General features: G+C 51.0%; 9 protein-coding genes across 9 annotated transcripts, besides 1 other annotated feature; 3 read left to right on the top strand and 6 right to left on the bottom strand.

The window, feature by feature from the left end:
- Positions 1 to 26326: part of a sequence feature (contig 1.84 954..621812(-1)) that runs on past both edges of the window.
- On the top strand, positions 1559 to 2717 carry ANIA_04881 (uncharacterized protein; the record flags this gene model as incomplete). Its single annotated transcript, XM_657393.2, has 2 exons — positions 1559 to 1612; positions 1683 to 2717. Exons 1-2 carry the CDS (start codon positions 1562 to 1564, stop codon positions 2715 to 2717), a joined length of 1086 nt encoding a protein of 361 aa, XP_662485.1. The 5' UTR covers positions 1559 to 1561.
- On the bottom strand, positions 3284 to 5012 carry ANIA_04882 (protein pelF; the record flags this gene model as incomplete). Its single annotated transcript, XM_657394.1, has 4 exons — positions 3284 to 3312; positions 3549 to 4225; positions 4275 to 4359; positions 4409 to 5012. 4 exons carry the CDS (start codon positions 5010 to 5012, stop codon positions 3284 to 3286), a joined length of 1395 nt encoding a protein of 464 aa, XP_662486.1.
- Positions 6019 to 8679, bottom strand: ANIA_04883 (putative DNA ligase I; the record flags this gene model as incomplete). The annotated part of the gene is made up of 2 exons (XM_657395.1): positions 6019 to 6207; positions 6418 to 8679. The coding sequence occupies 2 exons, from the start codon at positions 8677 to 8679 to the stop codon at positions 6019 to 6021; spliced, it is 2451 nt and encodes an 816-aa protein (XP_662487.1).
- On the top strand, positions 9156 to 11663 carry ANIA_04884 (RINT-1 family protein; the record flags this gene model as incomplete). The annotated part of the gene is made up of 5 exons (XM_050611586.1): positions 9156 to 9170; positions 9227 to 9351; positions 9405 to 9710; positions 9763 to 9904; positions 9951 to 11663. The coding sequence occupies 5 exons, from the start codon at positions 9156 to 9158 to the stop codon at positions 11577 to 11579; spliced, it is 2217 nt and encodes a 738-aa protein (XP_050467600.1). The 3' UTR covers positions 11580 to 11663.
- On the bottom strand, positions 11741 to 13938 carry ANIA_10619 (pyridoxal phosphate-dependent decarboxylase family protein; the record flags this gene model as incomplete). Its single annotated transcript, XM_050611585.1, has 2 exons — positions 11741 to 13261; positions 13726 to 13938. 2 exons carry the CDS (start codon positions 13936 to 13938, stop codon positions 11741 to 11743), a joined length of 1734 nt encoding a protein of 577 aa, XP_050467599.1.
- Positions 13995 to 16094, bottom strand: nop9 (RNA-binding RNA processing protein NOP9; the record flags this gene model as incomplete). Its single annotated transcript, XM_050611584.1, has 1 exon — positions 13995 to 16094. One exon carries the CDS (start codon positions 16092 to 16094, stop codon positions 13995 to 13997), a length of 2100 nt encoding a protein of 699 aa, XP_050467598.1.
- ANIA_10609 (RCC1 domain-containing protein) lies at positions 16247 to 18042 on the bottom strand. Its single transcript, XM_050611583.1, has one exon. The coding sequence runs from the start codon at positions 18022 to 18024 to the stop codon at positions 16297 to 16299; it is 1728 nt and encodes a 575-aa protein (XP_050467597.1). The 5' UTR covers positions 18025 to 18042; the 3' UTR covers positions 16247 to 16296.
- ANIA_04886 (Golgi transport complex subunit COG3) lies at positions 18191 to 20803 on the top strand (the record flags this gene model as incomplete). Its single annotated transcript, XM_050611582.1, has 4 exons — positions 18191 to 18480; positions 18538 to 18877; positions 18931 to 19953; positions 20006 to 20803. Exons 1-4 carry the CDS (start codon positions 18272 to 18274, stop codon positions 20801 to 20803), a joined length of 2370 nt encoding a protein of 789 aa, XP_050467596.1. The 5' UTR covers positions 18191 to 18271.
- Positions 20333 to 25975, bottom strand: bck1 (protein bckA; the record flags this gene model as incomplete). The annotated part of the gene is made up of 3 exons (XM_050611581.1): positions 20333 to 21300; positions 21366 to 23217; positions 23275 to 25975. 3 exons carry the CDS (start codon positions 25973 to 25975, stop codon positions 21177 to 21179), a joined length of 4677 nt encoding a protein of 1558 aa, XP_050467595.1. The 3' UTR covers positions 20333 to 21176.

Below are 26326 nucleotides of genomic sequence, written 5' to 3'. Positions count from 1 at the left end.
GTTGTCTGGTGGAGGGAGACTCGCGAGGAAAGATCAGGATAATCAGAAAGTCTGGCCAACACTAATAAGCTGGTATCAAGGCAGGCTCAGGCTGAGACATATAAAACAGAACGGAAGAACGAGCGAGCATAGCTTTACAAGTGGGTCGGACGCCTGGATAGCACTTGTCTAGTTTCACCTACGGCGATCTGCTATATTTGTCTCAGCGAAGACGTCAAGCCGATGCACTCAATGCACTCAATCTAGATAGATACAAATATGCAGCCCGTTCCGTCGGGCCATATTGAAGTGCCGATCGAGCAGAGTAGTACGCATTCTCGTCTCTCCTCATAGTGAGATGGTCTACGTATACAGTGTATCCTTACTGGGCTTCCTTATCTGTTGACAGACACAGAATGTCCTTTAGCGCTCTCCTATTGCATCATCCACTCCACGTCATACTCTTCCTCCTTGGTTCCTGTTCCTGGCTCAGTGGCTCAGTGGCTCGATTTCTGCTTGTTTCCAGTTTTGCTGCTGGAGTGGACCTTATCTCTGGCACCCGCTGGTCCTTTTATTTCTGCCTCTTGATGCATCGCTCACAGCTTCTACGTCCAGCGGCCTCCAGAGCACACTGCAGGTGGCACGGCTGGCCCAGCCGGCGCAGCTGCGCCCGCTGCGCCCGCTGCGTATCCCGTGGTTGAACAGAGAACGCTAATCTGCATAGTCCAACGGTCCACACAATCTGGCCAGATTGTCGCGTCGTACGCCGCGACAAAAGGGATGAAGGAGGATAAGAAACTAGGAATAAGGAGAATGCTCGATCGGAAAATTTGCTAGACTATTAAACGGCCGAAACTGGCGACCCATCAGATTCCAGTGGGTTGTGGGTTTCAAGGAGTCGGCATATCTACTTACGTACTCGCACAAATCGATAATTTAATGAGATATGCACCAGAACTCTATATGGCTCTGAATTGCTCCCGCTACAGCTTAGAGTCCAGAACCGTATGTTTTCGATCGTCTCGATCGGTCGTAGATGAAAAATGAGCAGATCGATCACGGGCGTTCGACACTGAGTAGACGACCAGCCGGGGAATGCGTCGCGATGCTAGCACGCCGCAGCCGCACGCGTTTTCTCGCTCGCGGTTCCACACGAGATTGCAGACTCACACTTGCAGAATACCGGAACACCAACAAAAATTCTCTCCGGCCAACCTGGATCTCGACCGTCCACATATCTTGGGCTCGAGTACGGGGTATCGGCTGGATTAAACTTCTAGTCTTACGCCATAGTCAAATATTCTGGCCTTGTTTTCAGATCTCGTTCCCACAGATCGTTTAGTGCATCTCGCGTGCTCCAATTGGGTGTCAATCCTTCTCCTACCAGCCGCCCTTCAGCTTCAAGGTTCCTCCAGGGCTCTCTCTCCACTCTCTGGATTCCGAGTCCGTCATCCCTTTCTGCATCTTGAGTCCTGAGTTCCAGTGTTTCCTTTCTTCCTTTGAACCCTGCTTGGCTACCTCAGAGTCTCCTCCCCTCCTGGTTTATGGCCGTCGCCGCCGTTTCAGTGTCACCCACCAAGCAATGGTCCCATCAAACCCCGAGAAGACAATCCGCAAAATTGACATCGCTCAGGTATGTCAATTGATCCAGATACTCTTGGAATAAGGCTACGCGAAACATGCTAATGGCCGTCTGTCTCTAGGTGTCGCTCAACCTCCAGGACCGTCTCGGGCTCGCCAAAGTCAAGTACCAGAATGGTCGGCTACCCTCGCGTCAGAACGGTGGACTGCATATCTCTCTAGGCTTGGGAAGCAGCGACAAACCCTCCGATTCCTCCTCCGATATTTCCAACAGCCGTTGCGAGACGCCTCTGACCTCCCCCCTGCGAGCCTCGTCCTATTCCTACTCGAAGGAACTCCCTCGCTCGTCCAGAAATAGACATGCAGTCACCTTCAACTCCAGGGTCATGCAGCCCATGCTCTCTGCCAGTCGAAAACGCCTCCGGTCTGATTCGGCCGCAGACATCGACCGTCCGGCAAAAGCGTCCCGGGCGTCGTGGAAGCGCTCGCATCAATTGCCCGAGTCGTCTCCTGGGTTCCGTCGTCATACCAGCACTCGCCGCGGTCGAAACAATCTCCCGCTCATTTCAGAGACGGCTCCCATCCCAGAGCTTTCCTCTCCAGGGCCAGGGTACCACGCCCACTCGGACGATGAAAATGATCTGGATCTTCCTGTTCACAGCTTTCAAGTGAGCTCCGTCGTGGGCTCCTCACCACCTCGCACTCCGCCGCCGAAGCATTCCTCTCTATCACGAAATGACCGCAACCTCCGCCACGAGGACGGTGCAGACCTTCTTCTGTATCTAGCCAACTCGCCCACTCCAGCCAGAGTCGCGAACAAACCCCAGCCGCAAGAGTTCCCTCCTTCCACGCCGCCCAGTCAACATGCCGCCCTCCCATCCTTGACCCCGACTCCAGGCGGAGGGTTGTTCCCCAACTTCGGCACACCGAACCAGCAATTCAATTTTGCAGACTTTGTCAACGTGACTCCCAGTCCTGCCCAACCCGCCTGGGGTGGCCGAACACCTGGCGGGCTCGCCCGGACCCCGCTGGCATCTAAAGACGTTCGGAGGCGATCCAACCTGGATAACCTCCTGCCACCAGGACTCGACAGCCCTAAAATCCGCGAGAAAAGGCCGAGCGCTGTTCTGCAGCTAGGCGGCGAGCTACGGCCATAGTGAACTCGTCCATTTCATATTTGTTCTTTTCTTTCCCCTATAACTCATATTACCCCTGCTATTGAACCCTTGTTACGACCCTTGATGACCGATATGTATCCCTACGTCCCAATGTATTTACCTAATTTCTGGCATCCCCATATCCTTGCCTCAGTCAAAATTCCTATGCGAACCCAGTTGGAAAACTGTGCATCATTACCCACTTTTTCTGTCCATACATGGCCCCATACCCTTTCTTATGTCTGTCGGCGACTACTGGCACTCTCTGCTTTTTACTATCATCACGAAACAATGATTAGGACTAAGCATCTGATCTTCCTCAAACTGTAGGGAACTTTGTAGACAGGACTATCTAATAACCTCAATCTTGGGTTCATCCTCTCAAAGTCTGTCAGGCTTATCAAAGGAGATAGAGCATTGTATTTAATAATTATAAGTCTGTTGGTATAACATGCACAAAAATATACTTTCTTCAGCAGCGTTGTACTCCCAGCTATGCTGAGGGCTACTTCGTGTTCTCAAGCTGGGTCATTGAGTGAGTGTTTAAGTACGTTGTAGTTGCGATTTTAGGACTCAAAAGAGGTGCGGGAAAAGGCTAAGTAATATGATCAAGAAGATATACATATTCATGACTGAATATAGAGTACAAAGTTATATACGACGTAGACAATATTGGCATGACTAGATGCCCACCTAACCTGCTCGTCGATCAAAGTCCACACTACAAGTCCCATCCGTTGATCTTACAGACCAAGGTCGGATCCAGCTTGCTACTCCTTTAGTGAGAACGGCGAGCCCGCTTCTTGTGGTTGCGACGAGCCTTGCACGTACCCGGCGGGTGAGAAGAACCGGCAGTAGACCCGTGGCTTCCAACACTAGAGGGAACAGGAGTGGGGGTAGGAACGGCCGGGGTCGAGACCTCATGCTCTTTCTGAATGGCATTGGTCTCAACGGCAGGAGGGGTAAAAGTCGGGTACACCAGGGGCGTGCTAGTGGGAATCACAGGGACACTTGATGAAGGAGCAATGCTGCTGCTGCTGCCGCTGGTGCTTCCACTAGCAGAGAGCTTTCCAACACCAGCATTAGCCAGGACGTAAGCGGCGACCTGGTCGACGGGCAAGATGGTAATGTCACCCTCCTCATCAGCCGGGAAGGCGGACAGTACGCTCTCATCCGCGACAGCAGTGTATTCAGAGTTGGTAAGGCTGTTGGCGACACAAGTGCGGCCGAGGACGGAAGAGCAAGTCGCCTCAGAGCCGGAGTCAACGGCGAAGATAGCACCGGTACCGTCATCGTTGTAGGCGGAGTTGATGTCCTCGAAGACGTTGCCCTCGATGAAGACGTTTGTACCGGACTCCTCAACGTCGAAGGCGTGGCCGGTGTTGTCGGACCAGTAGTTGTTGTAGACGTGCCAGAAGCTGGGAGCACCGACCTTGGGGGCGCGGCCAGAGGTGGTGTGAATGTAGTTGTTCGCGAAAGTGACCTTGTCGTTTTCGCCGAGGGCGAGGCTGACTGGTATTAGGATTGCTTAGGTACAGGTACTGGAGGCGAACTTACATAGTCCAGTAGTGGTGGCCATCGCAGGAGGCAGACCAGTCGGTGGTTCCGTCGAGCTCGTTGTTGGAGAAGGTGACGCTTCCGCCTGTAGTCGTTAAGAGGTGGCTCTGAACGGGAGAATGGGATCAACGTACTTGACTCGTATCCAGTAACGAACATTTGACGACCGACGAGAGAGATCTTGACATGGTCGATCCACACCTTATCGGCGCCGTCAAGGGAGATCGCATCACCACCCCAGATGTACTGTGGGTTGAGCTCGGTGATGTGGATGTTCTGGACGATAACGTTCTCCGTGCCGTGGATACGCAAACCCTTACCACGAATGACACCAGCATCACCAACACCGACAATAGACTTGTTCGGGCCTACGTCCAACCCGTCCAAACCGGCGTTGTCATAGGTACAGGTCGTGGTCGGGTAATCACCACACCAGCCGATGCCAACCTCAATAGCGTTCTGGCCGGCATCGCCGCAGGTGTTGGAGTCGGGAATGCAGCACTCGCAGTCGGTGCATTCGTCGCCGAGGAAGTTGAACTCCTTGTCGATGAGAATAACTCGAGGTTCGTCGTCTGCCAGCCACTCGGTGAGTTCGGCCGTGTCGGCGGGTGCAGCGGGGGTCGCATCACCACCACCAGTGGTGCCAGCACCGAAACCGAAGGGAGTGCCCACAACCTGGGCGTTGACTGCAGCTCCTAGAAGAGCTGTGGCAGCGATGACTGAACGAATGATGGCCATCTTGGTCGGTAATGAGTGACAATAAGAGACCGTCAATATTAAGGAAGGGAACGAAAGACTAAAGCACCGAGCCAGCAGTACCTGGGCAACGAAAGAAAGATGATGTTGAAGCTGAATCAGGGTCCATGGAGAGGGCGGCTACATATATAGAATATGTACTCAGAGTACATTGCGTAGATTGAAGTTCGTCTTGGCTTTAGATATTGCGGCAGTCAATCCGAAACTCTTGGTGTTCTTGGCGGATTTCCAAGACCCGTACCATGCTATATCCTGCAATGTCCCCGACGTCTCAACGAAATTCTGAGTCAGGCACAATTGGCTCAGCACAAGGCTCATGGTTCGTGGCTTAACTCGAGCCAATTCCCCTGCCTAGAGTCACCCAAGATGGCGCTGGCTTTTCCGACTTCAAGTCCTCCACGCCTGGCGACGTCCCCACTGACGCCTCTATTTGAAGCACTTTGGCAAGGATTCAGAGTAGACTTCTTTCTCTAAGGCTAGTTACAGGAAAAGTCCACCGGCTGTCACTGTCAGTTCGTCTGACTGGGCCTCAGGGGTCCTGGGCCCACTACTGCACTGTGCGCAGTGGGCATTGCAGTCGCAACAACTCAGTACTTGCGTGATGTTCGAATCTGGTTGACCCTGCAGTTCGACGAGACGCAACCCATCGAAAATCTTCTGTTCTTTCGCTTAAGTGTACAAGCTTCTGTCTTGGAAAGCACGTGGGATATCTGCACAGAGAATACTGATAAGTTTCAGATCTTCTTGGCAACAGTGAATCGTACTGTAGACCCTCAGCGTCTGTACGGACCTGCTTTCTATACAAGACACACCATGGATCTCAACGCAATTTTCCATGCGAGGTTCTTCAACGACAGGATTTCGAGATTCAGACGTCATGAGCCTGAAGGTAAGTTCTTATTGTTGGTCTCACGTCTACACTCCGCGCTCCGTATATGATCTGCATCGATCCCGTTGCGACTGGAATCTCCTTTCACTTTGAGGCAAATCACGTTTGATAGTCGATGATATTCATTAGGGCCACATATGGCCGCTTCAATTGCGTCGCTACAATTGATTCTGCAGACGCACGCTCGGCTAATATTCGGCCCTTGACGTTCTCTTGCCAACGGTAACAAAGCTGCAGATCGTCGACAGGCATCGGGGAAATTCCCTGTAGGGAGCGGTCCGAAAACCTCTGAGCAGAAATGGCGTAGTCGTTAATATACTACTCTTCCAAGTCTGCCATCTGATCTGCATTCACAGTTTCCTCAGCCCGCGCTCGATCCGACTGTTTTCTGTACAATAGCGCAAGGTAGTCCGACGTGGAGGCCTCATCGATAGATTTGTCCTCTCGGACTTTGAGAAACCGAGGAAAGCGAAGGCTGAGACCTCGTTCGTCGCTTACCAAGCCAATAGCAGCTGGATAAGTCGGGCTGAGCGTGATATCTGCAAATGCCATTTCCCAGACTTCTTGTGGTTCGAACCACACGTCCGGCTCACCATTATACTCGACGTAGCTCGGCCGCGATATCACATTAGGACTCCCCTCCTCGTATTTTTCCTTATTCGCTTGGTAAAACTTATCGCTGAAGCCGGACATGCACTTTGTCACAGCTTGGAGGCCTCCAGTTTCGGGGTTGCGCACAGCAAGGAGGATCGGCGACCACCATTTTGCCTTTCGCCCGTTGCCATGCCACCCGGCCACTGGGATAAGGTCCAATGTTTCTGATGAGGCGCTGTAATCTTTCTTCACCTTCAGCCAGGATTCGAGTCGTTTGTCGGGCTCGTACGAGGACAATAAAGCTTTTCGACGGCCACCTTTCTTCGTTTCCTTTGCTTCTGCTTTCGGCGTTGCAGTGATGCTAGAGTTGGTGCTGTCGGACCCATTAGTGGCAAGCGTATTGTCGAGCACCTTGACCATTATACCCTCGCACTTGTTCTCTGTGGCACTCTTGAAAAAGTCCAGAACGGCTTCGGAATCGGCTGACGTAGCATCGAGGCTTTTGACCCATGTAAAGCGGTTCGGTATCTCCATAAAGAGACTTCGCAGCAATTCTCTTCGCTCGCGCAGAGACCGTTCCAGCAGGGGTGCGCCGTTCAAGTACATCAAATCAAAGGCAAAAAGACAAACATTGATCTTGATTTCCCCAATGTCAACATTCTTCTTCGCTCGGTTGGTCAAAATCTGAAAAGGTTGGAGCTCTCCGTTTTGATCGACGGCAACCACTTCACCTTCTAGGATGAAGCTAGAAACACCTTCTCCTCGTATTTGAGGAACAAGAGACACAAGATCGGGGTACTTTTCTGTCATTTCTTCTAGATGTCGGGAGAATATCGAGACTTTGCCTGCCTCGTCGCAGTGTACCTGGGCACGTTGTCCATCGTACTTAAACTCACAGGTGAAATCTCGCCCCTGAAGTTTTGTCAACATTTCCGAGAGATCGCGAGTAATGCTACCCAACATTGGCATCAGTGGGATATGAAGCTGCAACCCGCACCGTAGCAGAAGTTCCTCGGTGACTCCGATCTCGAGAAGGCAGGGCACAAGGTCGTTGTAATTCGGATGTCTGGCATAAGACGCTTTGACCAGCTCCTCTGCGCTGCTATAGATTTCTGCGAGTTCTTCCTTCTTGAGGCGAGCTAGTTCGTGTTGACTATGCACAGTAAAAGTTGCATTATCTGGTTTGGAGACTAGGAAGGCTCTGGCAAGCGCAATAAGCATAGTCGTCTTTACAGCACCGATACGCAAGTTCTGGACGAGGGTCCTCACGATGTACCGACTTTCTTCTGCACCTCGAGTGTCCTGTAAAAGCTTCTCCACGATACGTTGTTTCAATTCTTGACTTCCGCTGCCCTTGCTCATAGCGATCTTTATCAGAGATTGATAGACGCCTTTTATACTCAATGGTTTAGGCTTGATCAAGGTGAAGCTCTGCCTTTTTTTTGCCTCAAACGCCACATCGCCGGCATCACCAAGCCTATCATATAACGATTTAAGCCCTTGGCTATTCAGGCCGTAGATCTTCTTGAAGGCTTTAGATATCGAAGACCCGCCGAGCCCGAGCTCGAGTTCGTGATATGGCGGGGAAATGGAGTTTGTTGCCAGCCATACTGCGGGGAGTACGCTCGAAGGATCCCCTTCAATGAGAACCCGGAGAAAGTTGACCAATGTATCGACAATCTTGATACGACTGGTAGTTGAATTTGCAAGAACGAATGCTCTAGTAAGAAGAGCATACGAAGCATTCCCACCCTCCGCCGACCAGTGCGCTTTCAACTCTCCAGCGTACCTAGAGGAATCGAATACCAAAGGGCTCTGATCGAAAGGGACAGATAAAGATATCGTGTCCTCGGTTCCTGTTGATGACTGCAATGAGAGCACTCCAACCTTGGCCTTCTTCTGTTCTCGATCCTTCTCTGGTGAGGGGGATGCGGCGGTAGGTTCGGAATGAGGTACAGTCGCGGGAGACGCGAAATCTTGCTCGTTATTCCATTCAGCCTGAAGCTTCCGAGCAAGAGCTTCGTCAGATAGATGCTGTTCTGTGTCTGCCAGCGAAGCTAACTGCTCCGATTTCTCAGTCTGCTTGGCCGTTTGGCCCTGGAAGAATGACGCGATGCTGCGTGTGGGCTGGGTGTCTCTCTTGCGCTTTTTGGCAGGGCTCGACATATTGAACCGTCACGTAGGTAGCGATAATATAAAATTAGCTGGGTTGGTGCCTATTATGAGTTTCATGACGTCGAGCGAGTTGCTGAATTATGGTTGATTGGTTTGGGGAAGTTCCAAGAGCTCCGACCCCGAGCGGAGGGGAGCTGCTGCGGCGATGATCATTCGCGACGACACCATCGTTCGCTGTTCTTCTCCCCTTCCCACCAAAGCCGCAAAATGGCAAACAGGGTGTCGGCTCTGTCAGCACACGAGCGGACGAGGGTTGAAGACTACCTCAATGATAAGATACAAACATCTGCCGACTTCGCAAGCCTTGACTCGCTCCTCTCAACATTGCGGGCCCAGCATGAGCTCCAGCGGAAACAGGCATGAACCAACACTGACCGAGTTAACTTTCATTCGTTCTGCTAACAAGATCATATAGCTAGCTGAAGCACAGGCAGCACTCTCGGTTGCCACCCGAAACGCCCACGATCATGTCGAGACCACCCGTAAACAAGCCGAAGCTTTCAATGACCAACAAGCCGATATTGACCGACGACTCAAGACCTTGACAGGATCCAACGCTAGCGACGAGGCGGCGAAGCGCTTTGAGGCCAGTATCAAGAAACTTCGAAGGCTCGAGTTATCACAGAGTTATGTCGCGTTGCTGAAAGATGCTGAGGAATTGAGGTATGGTGCTACGAAGGCTCTTAAGTTGGCCTGATCGCTGAGAATAACCGTAGTAAGGAAGCGCTGCGGAATATCAAGTCTGAGGCTCGATTAGCAATCGCATCGTATACTCAGCTGCGGAACATCGTGGAATCATTGGATAAGGCCCAGCCAGCTGCAGAGGGCGCAAGTCCACATCTGGTTGACTACGTAGGGCAAATGGCGTCCAGGCTAAGAGAACAGATGAAAATGGAATTCACAAATCGGCTCCGGTCTACTTTGGAGCAGATGAATTGGCCGTCCAAGGAACTGAACTTCCCGGAAAATCTCAGAAACCAATGGGCGGACAACGTTGAGCTACTTCTTGACCTGCAAATTCCGTATGTGTGGCTCGGAAATTCTGTATACGTTCACTGCTGATTGAATCAACAGGGAGCTCGAAACCCACGACTCTGCGAGTCAGAAAATTGTTCAACCGCCGGTTTTGTTCGCATTGGAGGCCATGGTACATCCGCTGGAGCTCCGTTTCAAGTACCATTTCAGCGGTGACAAGCCAACAAATCGACTGGACAAGGTACGTACCCCAATTCGACTAATAGCGCAAGCCTCTAACGACGTAGCCTGAGTACTTCCTTGCCCATACAACGGATCTGATAAACAACTTCGGCGCGTTTTTCACTTCATACCTCCAGCCCATCTTCAACCAGAAATCCAAAACCGTGGGTGATCAACTCGCATGGCACTTTCTCAGTGCCTCTGATGCATATATTACCGCTATTTTGCCGATGGTAAGACACAAAATCACGACCTACCTTCCGCAGATTTCCGCGCATCCACAGTTACTCAGTCATTTCGTGCATGAATTGATGGATTATGATAACGGCATTCGTGAGACCTGGAACTACTTACCCTATCCTTATTCGCAAGAAGATTGGAGGGGACTTACGTGGGAGGTATTGTCGAAGGAAGGATGGTTTGACCGATGGCTCCAAGTCGAGAAAGACTTTGCACTAGCCCGGTACGAGGAAATCGTGGATACACCAGATAGTGGCCATCTCGACTACGACGGAGTTGAGCCAACCGCGACCAAGCCAACTAGAGCCGCTATTCGTGTGAACGATCTTTTGGAGACTATCACTGAGCGATACCAACCCTTGTCATCTTTCAGTCAAAAGCTCCGATTTCTTATAGACATTCAGATCACACTATTTGATCGATTCCATGAGCGCCTGCACTCAGCGCTGGAGGCCTACCTTGCCATGACCTCAACAATCGGCCGCACTGTGCAGGGCGCTGATGGACAAGCCAGTGTTGAGGGCATTGCCGGGCTAGAGCGACTCTGCAGAGTCTTTGGAAGCGCAGAATACCTCGAGAAGAAGATGGATGACTGGAGCAATGAAGTCTTTTTCGTGGAACTCTGGTCTGAACTGCAAGAACGCATCAAGCAAAACAAACACAGCGGAAAAAATGTTGCTGGGACAATGTCCGTCGCTGACGTAGCATCACGCACATCCTCGGCCATCAACAACACTTCCGGAGAGATCTCCCAAGACGAGACGCCGGAAGGAGCTCTCTTTGATGAGACCGCGTCCGCATATCGTCGCCTCCGACAACGCTCCGAGTCAATAATCATATCTACGCTTGTATCCAATGTTCGGTCTGCTCTAAAGTCCTACTCTCGTGCATCTAACTGGTCAACAATCTCTGGCCATTCCGTTCCCGCAACAGGCCATCTCCCCCCAAGCGCGGACCTCGCACAGACCATGCGTGCTCTATCCACATCAATCACATTCCTCTCTCGCGCACTTGGTGTCGCCCCGCTCCGTCGCATTGTTCGCCAGGTCCTCCTTTCCATACAGACATATATCTGGTCTAATGTCCTTCTGCGAAACACATTCTCCGCCTCCGGAGCCGCCCAGTTGGCAAGTGATATGGACCACCTCTATAGCGTTGTCGATGCAGCTCTCGGCCACGCAGTGCAGGCAGGAGGCTCAAAGTTTATCCTTCAGAAATTAAATGAGGGTCTCCTCATTCTGAACCTTGAAGCACAAACTCCCGTGGCCGAAGGTGAAGACAAAGCTCCTGCTGAGTCTGCGGCCGAAAAAGGTTTAGGATTGTGGGAGGTTGAGAAGAGACTATTCAAGGATAATGAGAGCGCGAGGGAGACGCTAGCGGAGTTGGGTGTTGAGACTTTAACTGAGTCGGAGGCTAGGAGTATTCTGGAGAAACGCGTTGAGATTGGGAGCTGAATTGCCTTACCTAGTTAATACGAAATTTATATTCTAGTGGATTATATAAGGAGATAAGTGTGAATGCATCATTCCGCTTTGTCATACAATCAGTCTATTTTATCCGACAATCACGTCCTTTATGGTCAATGTCTATGTAGAAGTACAATCGCAAATCCTGCTCATACACGATGGACAACAGGTCCATGACCCTGCTCTCCAGGCCTTTTCTTAACCGCCGACGCCCCCTCTGACAGTAGTCCTTTCACGACGCCTGGCCCAACTTCCTCAATCGCTCTCACAAGCCCCTCAACCGTCTCCCTCGTTGTCTGGACATTAATGACACACCGGAAGAACTTGCCATCACCAACCGCCTTCTCATCCCCGCTAGGCGGCGCATAATCTACCATAAACCCGCGCCCTACAATTGCATGCGTGATCTGCTCAGTGACCTTGCTATTAGCCTTCGCGCGTTGGTTCTCATCCGAGACGATGCTGTCTCCGCGAGGGTGCAAGAGCTTCCCGTTAGGGCCGTAGTAAAAGCAGACCTGCAAGCAGGGAGTGGGGTTCTGGCTGACGAGGATGAAGTCCGGGTGGTCCTGGATTATGGTTGCGAGGTACGCGGCAGTGTCGCAGGCGTTATCGATTTGGCGCTCGTAGCCAGCTGTGCCGTAATATGTCCAGCTGAGGAAAAGTTTAAGAGAGTCGGCGCGCCGGCCACATTGGAGGGTTAGATCAGCGAGGTCCCAGATTTCAGGGGAATCGGAGTTTAATTCTGAGAATCCTCCAATGCCATTTTCAACTGGAACTGCGTCTTCATCATCGTTGTTGTGGAAAAGATAGCCAGCAGGAAGAGTGTTGGCGCGGTGGAACTGGCGCAGGTCCGAGGCTAGTAGGAAGGAACAAGTCACTGGAACTCCAAGCATCTTGTGAGGATTGATGGCAATACTGTTTGCCTTCTCCGCACCGGCAAGCTTGTGTCTTTGACGCCGGGAGAAGGCGAATGAGCCGCCCCAGGAACCGTCGATATGCAGCCACAGGTTGTATTTTTTACAGATTGCTGCAATGTCATCGAAGGGATCAAAGGATCCCAAGACCGTAGTTCCGGCTGTTGCATTGACATAAAAAGGAGTCCGATTCTCGCTCAATGCCTTCTGGACCAGCTTCTCCAGCTCAGATGGAATCATGCGTCCTTCCTTATCGATTGGAACTGACCAGGCCGCGCTGCTTCCCAGCCCTAGCATCTGAGCCGCTTTTTCAATGCTATAGTGCCCGTGCGCGCTAGTGAAGAGGACAAACTTGTAGTCACCGTTACCGTCTGTCTTCGTATTGGGGTATAGATTGTTGCGCGCAATGACAATGGATGTTGTATTCGAAGCAGACCCGCCCTGTACAGAGATTCCGCCGGCTCGCGGTCCATTGAGCCCAAACAGCGCAGCCAGCCGCTTACCAGTATGCTTCTCGATAACGGATAACGCAGGCGAGACCTGGTAGACGTGGACGTTTGTGTTCAGCGCTGCGAGTATGAGCTCTGATGCAACTCCAGGCGCATTGGTCGACGCATACAGCTTGTCTAGGAAGCCTTGGTGCCAGGTATTGACGGAGTAGCGGAGCACCTTGCGAAGGACACTGACCAGGCCGGTTTGGCCGGTGCCTTGCTCCGGGAGATCCAACTGCAGGATGTCCTGCAGTTCTTCTGGTTTCTTATAGTCAACTAACGATGTGCCGACTAGCGCATGGTCTCCGTTGGTTTTGTTGCTCTTGTTAACGCCATTTTGCTGCACTTCTGGACCAAGGGTATCCTCGTCTGCGGATCTAATAAAGGGGATTAGAAGATCTTCGACTGCACTAAGCAGCTGTTAAAGAGACTGTCAGTATTCTTTTTCCGTACCGCGCAATGCCCATATATGACTCACATTTCGCACTTCGTCTGCGCGACTTCTGGGTGACGGCGTCGCCATTGAACGGGTAGTTTATATAAAAACTTGCAGCAATCTATAGACCATAAGAATAGTAAACAATAAAGCAGAAAAAAAAACTAAATGACCAGCAGAGTAATATTTAAGAATAAATCAAAGGATGCCCCTCATGAATAGCGGGGAGTGCCCTTCGGGACGGCGGATCCGCTGGAAATTGCGCCAGAAACCGGAGCCCTGACATCATGAACCGAGCCATAGTGTTCATTAATAAGATCGACTGCTCGATTTTCAGAAGCACGGTAATAACGAACGAGAGCTCTTGAGGCTTGAGAGAACCTTGGGAGAGCAGTTAGGATATAATTGGAATGTGGAGGAGGAACTAAGAAAAAATTGCGGCCTGAGCACTTACAGTTGCTGCCTTGTATCTTCGGATCTATACTACAAACACCTACAATGTTCATATATTGGTCATAACATACATATTATTTCGACATAAGAAGCCCTCAATCAAGGCCACCTATTGCTTCGCGGCCACCGCATTTGCACCGGTCGCCTCACTCTGTTTAGCAGCATACCTGGCGCGAGCCATATCGAGGCGCGATTTGGGTTTCTCAGCAGAATCGTTCGTAATATCTCTTCCCTTCGCCTTGGCCGCCCATTCGCCCCGGCGTCTCTTGTAAAGGTCCATCGCCCAGTTCCTCCATACCGCACGTCCGACGAAGGAGTCGCGGAGAGCTAGTTCGTTCTGGGCTAGCTCTTGCGCCATCCGTTCCTTGATAAAGTAGATATCCTTGGTTGCTGGCCACAAAGCATCAACCACATGGGATCCACTACTATCAAGCGCAAGCTCGTTCATATGACTCGTAAAGCGGGTAGTGAATTGTCGGCGGAACTGTGGAGAAGAGGCGGGCGATGTTAGGGCTTGTTGTATTACGCGCGACGCCGTTGGGTCTTTGCAGATACTGAGAAGGACTTCGGGAGACAGTGCGAGCAGACTTGAGAATACGAGCTCGCTCAGTTGCCCCGGAGCTGTGACGATGGTTTGTGCGAGCAATGAGCCGTGCAGTTTTTCGGCAGCAGCAGAGCCCGGGTTGGATTCACCTGGCGGGCCGTTCTTGTCGGACTTTTCTTTATTATCGGCCATCGCCGTCTCAAGTCGGAGCATCTGTTCGAGTCTGCGAGCAGGATCCGAGTCGTATGAAGATTCGAGAGCTTTTGCAATTGGCTTTGTATCAACTCCTCGGGCTAAACATCTCTCGATCAACACTTTTGGCACGATTGTCCGAGAGCGTTCTATAAGGCTGGGTATCTTGGGTACAATCTGTTCCATCACAGCATGCAAGTCATCTCTTCCTAAACGTTCAAGGACCCTAAGCACGACGTAGCCGGCGGTCTGGTTACGAGCAAGAGAGCTCATCTGGTCGCGGAGGTAATTTCTGTAGAGCGACTTGAACATCTTCCCTGGCATACATCGTACCATTGTTTCTAGGAGACGTGAACCCACAGGATCGTAGAGCAGGCCGCGAATAAATCTCGTAGTCTCGGAATCATCTTCAAAATTCTCATCAGGAATCAGCCTCTTGATGATTGACGTGGGTTGCTTCGCGCTTGACTTCCCAAAGTGAGAAAGCTCTAGCCGAACCAGCACCTGTAGAACCGGGTTCCCGACAGGGTGCGTTGCAAGAGCTCGTAAATACGTATCGTCGAGTACGGAGACCATGTCCTGCATGACCTTCTTCAGCGTAGCCTCAAACGACTCCGGAACACTCCTCTTCTCTCCTGAAGGATTGTTCTCCTGTGTCTCCCCACCGACAACTCCCAGTCTCTCCTTCTTGCGACTCGCTACAACCGAATCGTTGGAAGACACGTCGACAGGTTCTCCGGCAAGCACAAGAAGCAACACCCGAATTGTATGGGACGCGAATCGTTCCGTCAACAAATATCCCCAGTTTCCCTGCAGCTCCTCGACGACCTTCATAAACATCTCCGCCAGTGGCAGCTCCGGCTCCGGCTCTTCATCTTCATCCATCTCGATATCATCGTCTTTTTTTGACTTTGTTTTCGACGCCTTCTGCGTCACACCTGGTGCCGCGCTGATGAACAATCTCTCGCAACAATGACTCGCAAACCGATGCTGTACGAGCGTCAAGAAATGTCCAATGAACTTGTTAAACAACCTCCAGATCTGATGAATATCCGAAACTGATATCAACTTCTCCATGAGTCGCGAGCACGACTGACTGCAAGCGATTTTCAATTCCTTCCCCCTAGCCTCCCGAAACACACTGTCTACAAATAATCTGCGCTCCTCGGCGTCCCCGAATTGGTTCAGCTCTAGCATCTCATTCGCTCTGCTGAAATATTCCTGTTCTTCGGAGTCAAGCAGACCGTAGAAAGGCATTTCATCTGCCGCTCCCGTCGCATATTGGTCATCGTATTCCTCTCCTTCGAGAGGTACGTAGTCTGCGCCGGCGGTGACTGCGTTGTCCTCGTCCGCTGAGGGCTTTAATCGCTTAAGCGTTGGTTCTTCAATTCCTTCGTCGCGCTTCCGTTTGGATGCTTCCTTTTTGGCTTTTTCGGTCGCCCGACGACCTCGTTTTTGGTTTTCGCGAGGCATGATGGCTTGCTTTGAAGTGAAAGTTGGAGCTGTCAAGACGTCTGATAGTACTGGAATTTTTTTTTTTCGATAAGAGCTGGTCCGAGCGTCCTCCGCGGAATTGTGGTGTTTGCTTCGTTTGCATTCAGCACCTAAGTACAAAATACAAGGATTTGGGATATTATACAGACTATCGTACATCATCGCGAGAAAGCACAAACTACTACTTCGCACAAGCAGTGTAAATTGCAGACACATGTCTCCCGCACTCAACGCGCTGTCGCATGTCAACACTCCGGTCACCAACTATTCCACGATAAGCAGGCATAATCTGGAGTCGCGCGAGCTCTTTGTCATCAAGGGATACGGTTTCCGGAGACACATTGATATGCGCTGGTTTAGAAAGATTGCTTCTCTTGCCAGTCCCAAGTTGGAAGTGCTCATTTCCGCCCCACCAGACCACATCGAGACCTGCGTCGTCGGCCCCCTCCAGAGAAGACGCGGAACGATTTAGACGCGTTTGGTTGTCGAGAACAGCTGCGACATGTGTTGTACCGACAGAGATATCATTCAAGCGGATTGGCAATAGCCTCTGTGTGGCTTCGTCGTATTCAACTAGCCCGCTGAGAGCCTTCAATAGAGTGGGATGGTCCTGCAAGTGAGTCCATTTGCCATTTCCGAGAGCACCCCAGATTCCCCGTCCACAGGTCCAGATATCAGATATGACCTTACTTGGTGATTTGGAACCTTGACCTTGGCCATCTTGGTGTACGTCCACGGTAAAGAAGCTGTTTGCGCCTCCGGCCGCAACGCCAGTTGCCCTAGGAGAGCGTGAGCTGTCGCGGTAAAGACTCTCCATAAGTATAGGAGTGGGCGTGTCCAAGAAAGGAGAATTCGGGTCAAATCCCAACCCCAGTTGCCCAAACGAGTTGTCGCCAAACGCCAAAACGTTGCCATTCTTGGTAAGCAACAATGAGTGGTAATCGCCTGTCGCGATTTGCGCGACCTTTACGCCGTTAGGCGTCTTGACCTCGTGAGGAGCATCCACTGGCCCTGGTGGCCTAGTCGCCCAGGTCAGCCCGGGGACACCCAGTTGTCCGAAGGAAGGGAAATTTTCAGTCGACGAGACTGCGGAGAATACTCGTCCTGAGCTTGTTAGCAGAAGGACATGTTCCAGACCACCGCTAATGGCTACTATCTTCTCTCCCAGCTTTAGGATCGGCTGGATTAGGCGATAGCTCATGCTAGATTTGCCGGAGGAGAAAGGCAGCCACGATTTCTCCTCGGCCTTTTTCCCGGATGTTTGGTCATGTTTCGAGACCGGGAGCGAGTAAACTTTGCCGTCTGATGAGAGTGCCACAATGCGATCGTGAGACATAGACAGAGAAATCAAATTCTTTCCAGTAAGGGTCTTGGTAGGTTTGAACTCGGTTTCTGAGTAGCCTTTGCCCCATTGCACCAAATCACCATTCTCGATAATTGCAGCTCCAGACGTCTCTCCGAGCTTGAGATCCCTGAGTACGTTGCTGTCAAAGTAGGACAGCCTCCGTGGAGTCTTTATGACAGACTCTTTTGACTCTGGATCTACAACACGATATTTATTATTACCCCATATGTATAAGCCAGGGCTTTTTAAGCTCGCTTTCTTTTGTACGTATTCGGCGGATAGGTCTTCGATCGGCTTTGACTGCTTTGGAAGTTTTTTCAGGAATTCGCTCTCGTCCGGCCTGGTGGCATACGAGTATGCAAGGAAGACTGCCGTTCCTGTCACCGCAAACCCCAGGGAGTTTTTAAACCAATTTGAGGATGGTGGGTGGCTTTCTGGAGTTTCTCGCTCGCTAGCATAATGCCGTCGTCCGATCCCAGCCGTTGGTCGAATGCCGGTGGCTCTGAGTTGACGTGCGAAGACGGTCGCATTGACTGGAGGCTGTCGTGCACGAATTGCCCACATTCTGTTTTCGGAATCTCATTAGAAGTGCATTTTTGCAACTGTCGACGCCCAGCGGACGAGTGGTGGAGTACTTTGCGTCAGTACTCTAGGCGGAAGGAAGCGGCAGAACGGCGGTCTAGAAAGCGGCCATGTGGAGGATAACATACAGCAGGCGCTCAAGAGGCGATCGGCATGACATTCTTTCGGAGATTGATGGGAGGAACGTGGCCCACGTCCTCTATGGAAACTTAGCTATCACTCAGATGCTATGGCTCCGCAGATCGCAGGACAACGAAGTCGCCGGCAAACCGCCCCCTCGGGGATGCCGCTCAACCTCGAGGCGGCCCAAATCGAGGAGTTGGAGACTATCCCAGGTAAGCTAGATTCGATTGTTGACATCCATAACGAGTTGGAGTTCTCGCAATGGTACGAAGATGTGGAAGCGAGTCTGCTGGAATCCAGTTATGATGAGTATCAGTAGGTATCCTCCAACTTTTGACAGCGAGCCAACGATTAACGGGTTATTGTTTCTAGGGCTTGTCTTAACGAACTGCAAACGTCCAAATCTCATCTTGATGTCCTGCTTTCCGACACGTCTTCTACCCTTGATATCTTATCGAGGCTTTCTGAAGATTTCAGAGCGGTCGGTTTGCAAACATCCAATTTCCGGAAACAGTGCGAGGGGCTCCTCTCTGCCCAAAAGCGTGATACAGACTTAATAACTAAGATTGACTACAACCTTCAATTCTACGATTTCTTGGATCCTGCTTCCCGAAGACTCAATGCCCCGGGTGCGGGAAATACTGTACGTGGGCAGGATTTCTCCGACATGCTAAGACAATTAGACGAGTGCTTGGACTACATGGAAACACATGTGAGCATTCCTGCCTGCGCAGGCACTACGACCGTCTTCTAACACAGTTCTAGCCCGAGCAAAAGGAAGCAGAAGTATATAGGTCAAGGTTTCGGCTACTCTTAACGCGCGCTCTCACACTCATTCGAGGTCATTTCGTTTCTGCTATTCGTGACTTATACTCGAACGTGTCGAAAAAAGTTTCAGATAAGCAACTCAACGATGCTGCCTTGTCCGCATTGCTCTATGCGAAATTTCGAGTTGACGCGCCTGAATTAAAGCAAATAGGTCTTGAGATTCAAAAACGAGCTGTCCCACCATTAGATCCTGATCAAGGCACGGAAGCTGAATACCAGAGCCTTCTCAATGAGCTTCATACTAATTATGCGGCTACGCGTGAAAAGCTCATCGTCCCTTTGGTTCGCAAGCGACTGAACGAAATAGCGCAGGCTCCAAGCAGCTCGCAGGATCTCGTCGCCTTTGCTCGTGCAAGTATAAGCTACGTCCGCGGTGTTTGCTTGGACGAATTTGACTTGTGGGGTGAATGGTTTCATGGTCAGGGCGGCCTCTATGATTTTCTCGAGACCATATGCGAGCCACTCTATGACCATTTAAGACCAAGAATCATCCACGAAGATAAGATTCTCAAACTGTGCCAGCTCTGTACTCTACTCCAGACGCGATATCTGTTCGATCAGGAGGAAGAGACGGAGTACATGGATGCAAATCAACTCGACTTTTCAGCACTGATCCAGCCAGCTCTAGAAGACGTACAGACTAGACTCGTCTTCCGTGCGCAGGCTTTCCTCCGCGACGAGATTGAACGGTTCAAGCCCCGGCCCGAAGACCTCGATTACCCGGCACGGAACAAGCAACTCTCCATATCCGTGTCCGAGAAGCAGATCTCCGGAAGAAAAGTCTCACATGTGGATGCATACATCAACCCGCCGAAACACACGAAGTCAAACGAAGAAGGTGCAGACGTACCCGAAAAGGACTCAAGATGGGACTTCGAATCGCAGAATGCTCCTGCTGCCTGGTATCCGACCCTGCGGAAAGCTGTGTGGCTTCTCAGTCGGATATACCGCCTTGTAAATGTAGGACCGAGATCTATTTACCCCTTCATTATATGCACTGACTCGCAGTTAGTCCACCGTATTTGATGATCTAGCACACCAAATCGTCCATCAAACCACAGCCTCTCTTCATCTCGCGAGCGCCTCCATCTCCAGCAAATCCTCTACTGACGGCCAATTATTCCTGATGAGCCACCTTCTAATACTGAAACAACAAATTGTCGCATTTGATATCGAATATGTGGCCCCCGAAGTATCCTTCGACTTTTCGGGCGTCACAAACACCTTCTGGGAACTTCGCGAACGCGGCGGCCTCTTCAACCCTCGCAACCTCATGCGACTCGTTGGTCACGGACTCCTCCCGCGTGTGGTGGAAAACATGCTTGACGCCAAAGTTGAACTCGACGGCCGTCTTAGAACCGTGATCAATGACTTCATAAATGACTTCGCGAGCAAAATGACCGCATCGCTCCCGTCGAAATTCGTTGACGGACGAAACCTGCAGCATGGGGAACTTATCTACCCTACCTGCCGCAATGTTGAGGCCGAGGTTTCTCATCTACGCAAAGTCCTCGACGACTACCTCGATGATATCCGTATGAAGGAAACCCTTGTTGGTGCGGTCCAGGACCGTGTAATTCAAATATACGAGGAGTTCTTTGTCAAGTTCACTTCGTCGGAGAAGAACAAGGGAATTGCCGTTAGCAAGAAGGGAAAGGGCCGTGAAGATGCTGTGTGGGATGTTGATACCTTTTCAGATTGGTGCGAAGGCATCTTCCGGGTCGGGGTTGCATCGCAGGATGACGATTATGATCAGGTTACGAGTCGGAGTGTGAGTAGGACTGGGAGTTTGGGGTCTCAGTTTCGATAAACTCTAGGTAACTTGTAGTTAAATACGAATCGTTGTATATAGATATAAAACTGGGACTATTTATTCCTCTGATCAACGTACTTCGGGAGAGATAGACCGCTCATAACCTAAAACATAACCTTAGCATGTACAAATGACTCGTTATTTGAGAAATATGTATAGGTAATCCATTAGGTACGGATACAAATCTTGGTGTTAATCGCTTAATCGATGAATAAGAAGACTCTGACATCCAAGCACTAGCAGAAGCAATAAAAAATGTTCCTTATATAAGTAGAGCTTGCCCACCCGACAAACAGAATTGAGTATGAACCCTTTAACTTAAAAACAACATATATACTTCACTCCAAAACATGAGTTGAAAATGAGCGTTTTAATTCTCAAGCACAGGACGGATTTTGGCGTAGAGCTCAGTGTCAAGGAAATTATACTTCGGATCGGGCTCGCAGAAAGGATGAGTAAGAAGGGTTTGAGCTGTCGGACGTTCAGATGTGTCTCTATTGCACAGGAAACAGGTTAGTTACTTGTCTCTTGAAAGTAAAGAGGGAAGCATGAGACATACACAGTAAAGCAATCCCACATGAAAGCGAGCGCAGCCGGTGTGACATTCATAGACACGTCGTCCGGAATTGGAGGCGCCTGACTCAGGCTTCCAAGTTTGAAAATAGCGCCGATAGCTTCCTCTTTGCTCCAGGGTCGTCGTCCAGCGAACATCTCAAGCACCACGCAGCCCAGGGACCAGATGTCGACTTTCGCGCTATAGCCCTGGCCTTGAGACTGGATGACTTCGGGCGCCATCCAGAATACGGATCCTTGCATGGAGTTTGAGGAGTCGTTTCCGTAGATGTCGTTTGATTTTTTGGATATGCCAAAGTCGGAAATCTTGCAGGTTCCATCTAGATCGAGCAGTATATTGTCTGCCTTGAGATCACGGTGGAGGATACCTTGGTTATGCAGGTAGGATAGCCCTTCCAAGGTTTGTCGCGTAAGAGACTTAACCACGCTCTCCTCGAATTTGCCGTGCTTTCGAAGACAGCTGCCGATAGACCCACCAGAGATATATTCAAGGTAGATAGAGATTGATAATTCGCCGCGCTCACAACCAAGATACTGTACAATATTCGGATGCTCAAGATGTTGCATTGTGTCGATCTCTTGGTCCAGCGCAGCTACCATCTCTTTGATCTTATCGGTATCTTGTCCGGCAAGTCTAGGATTGATTTCAACTTGTTTAACTGCCAAGACCTCACCGTTGTCGGCGTTCATTCCCAGATATACCCTACCATAAGTACCTTTGCCAATAAGTTGACCACGGATGATGCGGAAAGTTGGTTGTCTCTGAGGTTTCGAGCTCGACGATATGCTATTTTGAGGAATCGGGTCAAGCTGACTGAGTTGACTGCCGCGCCTGGGGCTAATCTGCATAATCTTGGCTCCGAACATTTTTGTGCTTTTGCGACGATGAACATCCCCACTCCTCTTATTTCCACTGGAAGCTGCCACGCTGCGTTGTCTAGTTGCTTGATTTGCACCTTTGGCAACTTCTCGAATGGACTTCATTCGCGTAAGACCTCCACCAGAACGACTGACATTCCGACGTGCGACGATGCCCTGTCCGTGCGATGTCATGGTGGGCTCCGAAGAGCCAAGTGTATTATCTTCCGGAGCTGGAGGTGGCTGCATTCCGTGGTGAGAGTTTTCTTGCTTGTCTTTACGGTTGAGCTCGTTGTCGATCGCGACCTTGCTGGCAGGCGAAGAGGGTGGCGACGTACCCTGCTCATCTAAATAAGGAGCATCTAAATCGATATCTGGGAAGAAGTCGTCGAGCTGATCAATGACACCCTCGACGGGAGGACGGCTCGCCCAAACATCGCCGGTTGCGAATGAGTTGCGTAACGAGTTGCGTCTAATCGGTGTTTTCTCTTCCTCGGGAGAATTGCTCGCAATGAAGTAAGGCGCAGTCGAGTTACTCGCATCGCCACCGGAGCTCGCAAACGTCTCGCGTGTAGCGCTGGGTGACTTGAAACTAACACTCAAACCTGTACGGGGCTTAGCTTCGGTGTCGACAGTGAGAGACGGTTTCCGTGGTCTTGCTTGAGTGTCAGGGGACCCAGGCTTGACGGAATTCTTCGTGTTTGCTAGCGGGATCGCAAATAACCCATCGTCGGAATCGTCATCGGAATCCTCTTCAAGCGCGGGAGAGCGCTGGAAAGATACCTGCGTCTCCTCAAAGTCGAACTCCGGACCGACAGACTTTCGTTTCTGACTCGCTGATCTGGATAAACTAGAGGAAGCAGTGGTGGTGGTGGTGGTGGTGGTGGCTGTGGTGGTCGGTGAGTAGCTGGTATTCGTGAGTGGCGGTGTACTTTGGCTACTCTTATCGACAGCTGAGTCAATGCTACTGTGGGCATCTTCTACTGCGATGTTAGAATTGAAGCCCGAGAATTAAGAGGGAATAACTAGAGCCTTACCTGTAGCTGTTGTGTTCCCTGAATTGGGTGATGAAGGCTTCCCGATGAGGCTGCTCATCATCCCCATGTCTGCCATCATCTCCTTGATGCCAGGTGGTTGATTAGAACGGTGGGGGCGCGGGCGATCGCCATCTTTCTTCCTCAACGAATTTACCTTGCTGAGCGTGTTCGATTCCTGGGGTGCGGATGGTGGTTTGCGGAAAGGTACGAGAACCTCAGACTTCTTATCTTCGTAGGGCGATATACGGGGCTTATCAAAATTGATGACCTCTTTGCGGCGATACCCAGTCTCGCTATAAGCATCCGGCCGCGGTAAGGGGGCCGGTGTTGGACGGTAGGATTTTTGGGGCTTCCGTTCCTGATCTTGAAGCGACCCGTCTGGTTCGCCATCCACTGGGGAGGTTCCAGCGGCTGAGTTTTGGATGTCGCGGAGAGGAAGCCTGCTGGCTGGGGGCTTCAATTGTTGAGGAGAAGAAGGCTTAAGTGGTGATAACCTGCTTGCAGCTTCCCCATCCAGCGGCTTTCTGGGAATAGCGGACGTTGGAGAAACGGCAGACCTGTCCGGCATAGAGACCCCGAGGCCAGCAACATTGTGTGGAGTTTTGACGAACAACTTCAACGAGCCAATAGAGTCGGACTTTGATCGTTGACACAAAGTTAAAAAGGTGTCGTTCAGCGGTTCGTCATGCTCCAATTGTCCAGGCTCAGTGAGAAATATCTGCGCATCAGGCCAGTCGTAGATTCCGAGGTTTTGGCAAATGGAAGCACGGAGCTTCTCCACAGAATCAATATCAGTGGTGTCAATCAGCCGATAGTTCCAACCATCCATTGTTGCGAAGATGAACCTTTTGCCTCTGTGCGCTGGCTTTGTTCGCACCATCATCATCCGTTCGTAGTCAGATAGTGAAGCTGATAATGGGCGTTCATTTACCGAGACATCACTGCTATTGAAGTGATATTTAGAGTATATGGGAGAATCAGGGGTATTGTCATCGGGAGAAGGGTTATTAGGATCGCTATTTCTTGCTGACTTCTTCTTAAAGAAGTTAAGAAACCCCATGCGGTGATCCTTTGGATAAGATGAAGCATTATCACCAGCGGTCTGGGTAGTCTGGGGCGAAGGACGTGACCCGTCATGCTTTAGCGTTTCATAGTACCTGCGCTCTCCACTATTGACTCGGTTGTGTCCAAATCTAGCGTCGTACTTAGCGTTTAAATCAGTTGCGGACGATACAGGTGCTGCGTACAAGGTAGCATGCTGCGCAGCTGGGCTTCCGCTCTTGGGACTGCCTTCATGTGGTCGATGAGGCGGAATTGCAAACACCCCGTTATCGCTAGACATGGAAGGGCTCTTCCTTTGATGATCGATTCCGATAGTTCCCAACACGTTGCGTGAGAAGTCTGACCTAGGCAGCATTGTGCTGCTGCCTTCAGTCATGGCGAGTTCTGCTGTGGTACTGTCATGACTAATGGACCCCGGAGTAGTAAAGGATCGTGGTTTGTGCGAGTATTTGGGGGCCTTGAGATTGGGACTATTAGATACGTTCGTCGCGTTGAGGCTCGGAGAGCCTGGCGCTTGTGCGACATTATTGATATTAGGCGAAAACTCGGGACCTTCATCAGGTACGCTGCCGTGCCCGTCGTCGAAATCGTGCTGTTTGTTGAATGTGCCTCCGTTATCTGGACCTGCGTCGTCATGAATCAAACGAATCAACTTCCTCATACGTTTTCCTTCATCCCTCTCGCGCGTCAAATCAAAGGCCGTCCCATTGGCCTCACATTCCTTTGCCAGTTGAGGGTAAACAACAGTGTGCATTTTTCCAAGATTCGGACGGCCATTCTGTCCGTGTCCCAGCTCTAGAAAATCTGCTCCCTCAATCTCCAAAGTTTTAAACGTCTCCTGCCACTCATGCGAGAATCCGTTCTTCGCTAGCCATAACAGCACCCGATCTAACGGCCATTGCACCGCTGCTTCGCTAGCCGACATGCCGCCTACAGTTGTATTACTGTTATTATGCCGATGGCTAGAGGACTTCGTTAGATCGTTCGCTTGACTCGCACTTTGAGGAACGGATTTGAAAGGGGATCCTGTGGGCACTGCAGAGGAAGGGACATCGTGAGAAGTCTCATGAGAAAAAGGAGCAGTGTGGGTCAAGGGGGTAGATGGGATAGTTCCGTCTAGCTGATAGGCAGAGGCGTTAGATGTGCCATGTCCATATGGAGCATTGGGTGGAGGTCGCGGTCTTTCGCTAGCCACCATGGTATTCGGTGCATCGTACGAGTGTGAGGGTACGTCGAAAGGAGGGATTCCAACGCCGGGACCAAATGTCCCGGGTTGCGGTACATAAGTCGCGGATGTAGCGTTGTTGTTCTGTACCGCAGACGGGCGAGCAAAAGATGACTGATTGGCATGTGTCATGGGAGGCGGCGGAGGAGGGGGAAGGTACTGCGGTATCCCACGTCCACCCCAGTTAGACCACCCAAGGGTGCTCTGTGACTGGAGCTGAGGGTTGGTGAGTTTTGAGGTACCGTATGCAGATCCGGGCGGCGGCCCAGGTGGTGGGGGAGGCATAACATTCTGTGGTTGCGCAGGAGGGTATCGAGGAGGAGGCGGTGGTAAGGGCATGATATGAGCCTGTGAAGGCTGAGACGCCGAAGGAGGCGGTGCCGGTACGTAAGGTTGTTGTCTTTGGCCATCCATATTGCGAGCTATCCCGTATCATTAATGCGGAGAAAAATCGAGTCGCGATAATGGACAAAGATCAGATGATCCTAGGCCTCTTTTCTGAGCAGGTTATCCTTGCAATCTAGCGGCGATTTCAGCTCGTCATTCATGTCCCGCTGGAGGTTGTTCATTGCCTTGAAGAGGAACCGCAAGTGCTTCAATATCGGTCGGCGGTCGGTTGCGGTCGACAGAGCGGACGGTTCGATGGATTGAATACGGCTCTTTGATCAGAGTCGGCTTATCCCTCGTCAAATATTTGGATCGAAGACACGATATCGTAATGAGCCAGCTCATGTACATCTAACTCGTCGCAAACTCGAAACAGTT

Source organism: Aspergillus nidulans, chromosome III, assembly GCF_000011425.1.
Source record: "Aspergillus nidulans FGSC A4 chromosome III".
Classification (NCBI taxonomy): Eukaryota; Fungi; Ascomycota; class Eurotiomycetes; order Eurotiales; family Aspergillaceae; genus Aspergillus; species Aspergillus nidulans.
This window is presented reverse-complemented; position numbering and strand designations above follow the sequence as displayed.

Excerpts from the sequence above, each read along its gene's own strand:
- ANIA_10609 (XM_050611583.1), bottom strand. The coding sequence starts at position 18,024 with ATGTGGGCAATTCGTGCACGACAGCCTCCAGTCAATGCGACCGTCTTC.